We start from the raw sequence: 5,906 nt of genomic DNA on the forward strand, positions 1-5,906 counted from the left end.
GATCAAGATTTCAACCATCGATTTAATTTTTTTTATTTTTTTTATAACCCACAAACTTCTTAAAAGGCCACCACACTACCACAAATCTCTAAATATTTTTAGAAGTACCATATTTCACTAATTATTTTTTCCAATGGCAATATTTAAATAAAACATCCCTCCTTCCATTTGGTATAATTATTAAAGGAACCTGGACTCCTCCCACATCCAAAACTTGTCTCGGTCAATATCAGTTCAATGATCCCTCAAAATCTTTTTCAGGAAACTCTAGCATTATAACTGTCGTATAGTGTACAAGATAACGATGTTCATAAATTTATGAACAAAAGTTCAAGTTGTACAACATATTATTTTCCTCTCACATTTATGGTGTGAGAGGTTTACTTCTAATCTCAGCATACACAACATTTATAAATAAATACTAAAGCATGATCGATGAGCAAACGACCAACTAAATTTACACTACGACAATCGAACAGGATAATATAGAACAGAGGTGGACATGGGGTAAGGGGAAGAGAGAAGGAATAAATGAATGGCATACCTCGCACAAGAAGTTACGATGTATCGAGAGTTAAAATACATACAAAGCTTCATTTACATTACAAATCGAACTGACTTCATATAAAAATGTCAGATTGCTTTGATTGTGCTTTGAGATCCTTCAATTTCTTCAAAATGTTTGTGAAGTAATCCTGCAGGTATTTCTCTAAAGTTATTATATCTTTTGCATCTACGCCAAGGAGATTGTATGTCTCTGTCATTGGAACAGAGAAGACAGTATCGCTGGTAAGAACCTATAAAAGACCCAACAAAAGATGTTAACCTCTTTAAATGAACATGTATAAGAGAGGTTTTATCCTTCCTTTTCCCTTTTTATTAATAGTATTCGCTTACAAGTATACTATTTTGCAGCTGAATAGAAAAAGGCTTATGTTTACCAAGCAGTTCCATAGATTAATCATGTTATGGTATATTGTCAGAAAAAGAAAAAAAAAAATCATGTTGTGGTATTTCATAAATTTCTGTTCCATCCTAATCAGTTAAACCATTTAGGCACCAGCAGATTCAGATTTTTCTTTTCTTCCATTTCATTAACACTTCCTACAAGCTAAGGGAAGGAACTTAAGGCACCCCAGTTAAAGAAAGAAGACTAACCACATTACTATTCAGAAACAATACACCAAACAGGTCCAATAAGGGAATGAGGTCCCAACACATGGTATTCCAATCATATCCCTAAAGAAACTGTGTGCTAGGGCTAATTTTTCATATTAAATTACAAGTTTAGTCCCTCGATATTTAGGTTGGTATCTAATATGTTTCTAAACTTTAAAATATCTAATAGGTTTCTAACTTTCAAACTTGTGTCTCATAGGTCCCTGGACTTCAAAATTGTCTAATAGATCTTCGAAATTCCAATTTATTTAAATTTTTGTATTGACTCTAAATTTTCAATTTTGTATGCAATAAATTTGTGAATTTAAAAAAAAATGTCAAATAGGCCAAGGACATAATAGATGTCCAATGACTTATTAGATGCTATATTAGAAATTTCAAGATTCATTAAACACTCATGGACCTATTAGACAAAATTGAAACAAAGACTATAAACCTTTTAAAGTTCAATGACCTATTAGATAAAAACTTGTAATTTAACCTAATTTTTATAATAAGATTATATCCATGAGAAGGGGAACCTTTTTATTTCCGGCTGTAGCTTATCAAAAATCAATGACATGGTTGCGTTTTAGAGGAAGGGGGGAAAAGATCAGCCTTCAATAGATGCACTTTAGAATACAAACAAGGCTTATTACCTCAGAAAATGCTAATCTATCAGCAACATCATTTGTCCACTCAAAAAACCTTGTCAGTTGACGAGTGAATCTCAACACTGAAACTGGGACTGTAGTAACATTTGCATCTTGTCCAGCAAGCCTCTCACATAATGTTATCACCTGGAAACAAAATGAAACTTCAGAAAACACACAGCATTTTGTTCCGTGGGCCGACATTTCACAACATCTCGCTCATGAATGCAATGTTAACAGGGCAATAAATGTTCAACAAAAATGACGGCGTATAGTACATCGAGATATTGGAAATTCTAGGTCATATTCGCCTAAAAAACCTCAAAATATTGGAAAGAAATTGTTTTGATAGCAACAAGTTCTAACCTAAGAAGCACAGATACAGATACGGATACGATACGATACGGCGAAACGTCAATTTCTAAAAAACTAAGATACGGATACGTTGAAGATACGTTATATATATAGTGTCTAATTAATTACTATAATACTTATTTGAAGTTAGATTAAAATAGATTCAAGAAAAGAGTGAAAACTTGAAAAAAAATCTAATAACGTCGAGCGATTGTTGAGCAACTAGAGTAGACGGTAGGAAAGAAGTAGAAGATGAAGATTGAAGAATGAAGTTGAGGATTAAGGGGGTGTGAATCATGATTTAAATAGTAAGAGAGAAGGGAAGAATGAAGATTTAATTACGTTTAAGGTCTTTTTTTAATATTTTATGTTTTGTCATTTTAAATTTATTTTGTTTTGGATTACTCAATTTAAGTGGACTTTTATGTTTGGAAGTGATTTTAAAATGGTTAAAATCACTTTTGTCATTTTCAAAATCAGTAAAATATGTTTAATTCTTCAAAACTAATTTTGATGATATGAAAATTGCATTTAAAAGTGTAAAATTGAAAACCAAATTAATTTTGCATAATTAAAAATGTGTTTCTGAGTGATTTTAAAAATGAAAAAAAGTGATTTTTGATGATTTTAAAATCACTTCTAAACATGCACTAAAATAAAATAGGTGGTGGGTTGGGCTTTTTAAATGGTTGGGCTTAAATTTGGGAAAAAAAAATTGATCCACGTATCCCCTTCACGGATGTGGAATGCGTATCTGAAAATTAAAAATAAAAATAAAAAAATCGGTACTTCAAATCACGTATCAGACATGTATCTACCACGTATCTAGACGTATCCGTATCGTATCTGTATTTAATACCGATTCTCTGCACAATTAGAAGTATCTGTACTTCCTAGGTTCTAACTAAAATATCTATACTCAGCCATTCCTACAAGATACAGACTAAGTTTTTGTTTGATTTCACCATTGGTGTGCGGAAAAAAAAGGGAAGTAAAAGGGGCTCATATAGGTCCAGATGACATAGCTCAACAAATAAGTGCCTTTTCATTTCAATTTTGAGCAATATGATAGATGAAATTAAATTCCTATTTTGAGTAGGAAATATGGAGCTTAAATAAATAGTCTATCTAAAAGAAACCAAGATATGACTGCTTACCTCTTGAGTTGTCCATGCACGAGGGCCAGCAAATGTAAGAAGTTTCCCATTAATACTCTCATTACGCAGTGCAATAAATGTCAACCTGGCTATATCCTAATTAATAAATTACACATTAGATATTAAAACTTTTAATTTATAATGACTACATTGGAAAGAATCGAAAGCAACATGGTTAAGCAAACCTGCGTGTCCATGTAGGCAATTCTTGTCGGAGCGTCTGTTCCCCAAACAGATTTCTCTTCTAAAATAGGTACTGCATACTGCCCTATGAGACCCTGAACAAACAAGAATTTTTGCTCAGTATTGGCACTCAATTAAATGGAGAAAACCGATAACTAAAATTAAAACACCAATTAAATGGATAGATATCCAAGGAAGATAAAAGACCGATTGATAATCAGTATACCTTCATTCAAGGCTACTACTTACCCATCTGTACATGCAAATGAAAAAGTTTAACTGTTTTGAAGAAACAGATACCTTAAAAGGTATTATACTTCCAGAATAATTAATCTTGATTTATTTGTAGACTTCTTTTTATTTTATTTTATTTTTGTAAGTTTTCATAAATAGAGACTATAGGAATGATTCTGTTATGAAAAAGGGTCCTCCAAGAGGGTGGGAAAAATCTAACAGAAAAATTCAAAACTAATTGCAACAAATAAAATATCAAGGAGAAATCATGAAGCATCAATTAAGGTGATAATTACTTGCATGAAACCACATAGCCGAATGATGATGTGATTCAAGCCTGCGTCCTTGAGAAACTTCTCAGTGCAGTACTTGATCTCCATAAGTGGAACTTCAGGATGCTTGTCACAGTTATGGATGGAGAAGAAAATATACTTCTGGATTCCCATAGCCTTGGCACATTGTATCAGAGCAACTTTTCCTTCCCAATCTACCTAAATAAAAGGTAAGTCAGGTAAGACATAGATCACCATAACGCTCTAAAGAAGACTCTTGTTAAACTTCAAATCTCAGAGTGAAACAGTAAGTGTTTGGTTAATCATTTGACAGATGAGATGATGCACAGCAATATTATGATTTCATGCAAAGTCACAACGGGGGATCATTATAGATGGTCCTTATAGGAGGCAGCTCTAAAGAGCATCTCAGTTCAAGCCAGTGATGCCTACCAATTTCGTATAAAAAGTACTGCAATAATAATTGTAAGGCAATCAAGAGCTAGGAGAAAAGAATCTGAACTAATGGACCAAAACAATACGAAAAGAGGAAAAACATGGAAGTCGAATACAATGAGATAATAGAATTATAAGTAAATAAAACTATAAAATTTAAACAGCAAAAGAATTGACCACTCAAATTTGTTTTGGTGGCTTCCAAAGCCTCGTCTATACAATACGTTGTAACAGAATATAGATATCAAAAATAGGAAAATGCAACAGCGTTCGCAGATTCAGAAAATGGCAAGCTAGAACAAAACGTAATAAATATTCAAAAGCTCAATATGAAAATCACCGTCTTAATGGGCTCTTCCGGGCGTCCTGTAGCACAATCTATGATGGTGTGAATCCCGACCAATGTTGCGGGAATTGTTTCTGGTTTGCTTAAATCTGCCTGCCATACGTACAAAAATGTTCCAGCCTCAGTAGTCAGTACTAATCACCGAAGCATTAACACGCAATTGAAAATGTATCCAGTGGATCATAAAAAATGCAAGAATTTCAATGAAAAGGAAAAATATAAACATAAATACGAAGAAAGAGACACACATTGACGACTATCGCGCCCCAGTCGCGAAGAAAATCAGCAGGAGCCGGTCGAGGCCTAACAAGACACCGAACCTCGTAGCCTTCGTCCAACGCGCGCCTCACGATCTGCCTACCAAGGGTTCCAGTGGCACCAACCACCAGAATGCTAGTCGGCCTAACCGGTGTCCCCGGCGCCAGATTCACAGGTCCAGTCTGCTGAGCCGTACATCTAACTACCGGTAGCAAACAAGATCTCCCTAACGCAATACCATCACAAAAACACACAGAAAAACAATCGGAATCAGAAATCCTCTCCAGTGATGGTACGAAGCTATGAAATAGATGTTGAGCACTGGAGAAGAAGAAGGTGAGCACTTACCGGAGGAAGATGAAGCACAGGGAGAAGCGAAGGAAGGAAACGAAGAGAAGAGAGCGTCGGAGGCCGCAAAGGCGCGGCGGGAGGAGAAGGCGTCGCGGTGGAGCTTGCCAGGTGTCGCGAGTTGTGTGGGCAGCCTGAGCGCCATGGTTGAATCTTTTCGGATTGTGTGTAGTGTCTGTCAAGGTAGAAGAATGGATGAAGAAAAGAAGAATAAAGGATCTGAAACTTGCCACGTCGATCTCACAATTGGATTATGATACATTCCACGTGTACTATCTTACTCCTCTGCTCCCTTTCGAGTTTTTTTCCCCTTCTTTTCTGTCTTTTTTTTTTTTTATTTTTTAATTACACTAATTTATTAAATATTCTTTTATTATAAATATTATAATATAGGTGTAATATTTTTCAAAATAGTAATAACAATAATATAAATGTAATATAGATATCCATGCTAAGTATCTAAATATGTCACATCCTTGTTACCAAA

General features: G+C 34.5%; 1 protein-coding gene across 1 annotated transcript; it reads right to left on the bottom strand.

The window, feature by feature from the left end:
- Positions 1 to 325: 325 nt before the first annotated feature.
- LOC120089443 (protein HIGH CHLOROPHYLL FLUORESCENCE PHENOTYPE 244, chloroplastic) lies at positions 326 to 5,608 on the bottom strand. Its single transcript, XM_039046919.1, has 8 exons — positions 5,420 to 5,608; positions 5,062 to 5,297; positions 4,808 to 4,906; positions 4,036 to 4,230; positions 3,508 to 3,600; positions 3,323 to 3,418; positions 1,818 to 1,958; positions 326 to 797 (listed from the first exon to the last, which is right to left on the bottom strand). Exons 1-8 carry the CDS (start codon positions 5,562 to 5,564, stop codon positions 621 to 623), a joined length of 1,182 nt encoding a protein of 393 aa, XP_038902847.1. The 5' UTR covers positions 5,565 to 5,608; the 3' UTR covers positions 326 to 620.
- Between the last annotated feature and the right edge of the window lie 298 nt (positions 5,609 to 5,906).

This window comes from Benincasa hispida, chromosome 10, assembly GCF_009727055.1.
Source record: "Benincasa hispida cultivar B227 chromosome 10, ASM972705v1, whole genome shotgun sequence".
Taxonomy (NCBI): Eukaryota; Viridiplantae; Streptophyta; class Magnoliopsida; order Cucurbitales; family Cucurbitaceae; genus Benincasa; species Benincasa hispida.

Excerpts from the sequence above, each read along its gene's own strand:
- LOC120089443 (XM_039046919.1), bottom strand. The coding sequence starts at position 5,564 with ATGGCGCTCAGGCTGCCCACACAACTCGCGACACCTGGCAAGCTCCAC. Across the intron at positions 5,298-5,419 it reads CTGTGCTTCATCTTCCTCCG|GGAGATCTTGTTTGCTACCG; the intron begins GTAAGTGCTCAC and ends GTATTGCGTTAG. Across the intron at positions 1,959-3,322 it reads GTGCATGGACAACTCAAGAG|GTGATAACATTATGTGAGAG; the intron begins GTAAGCAGTCAT and ends TTTTGTTTCCAG.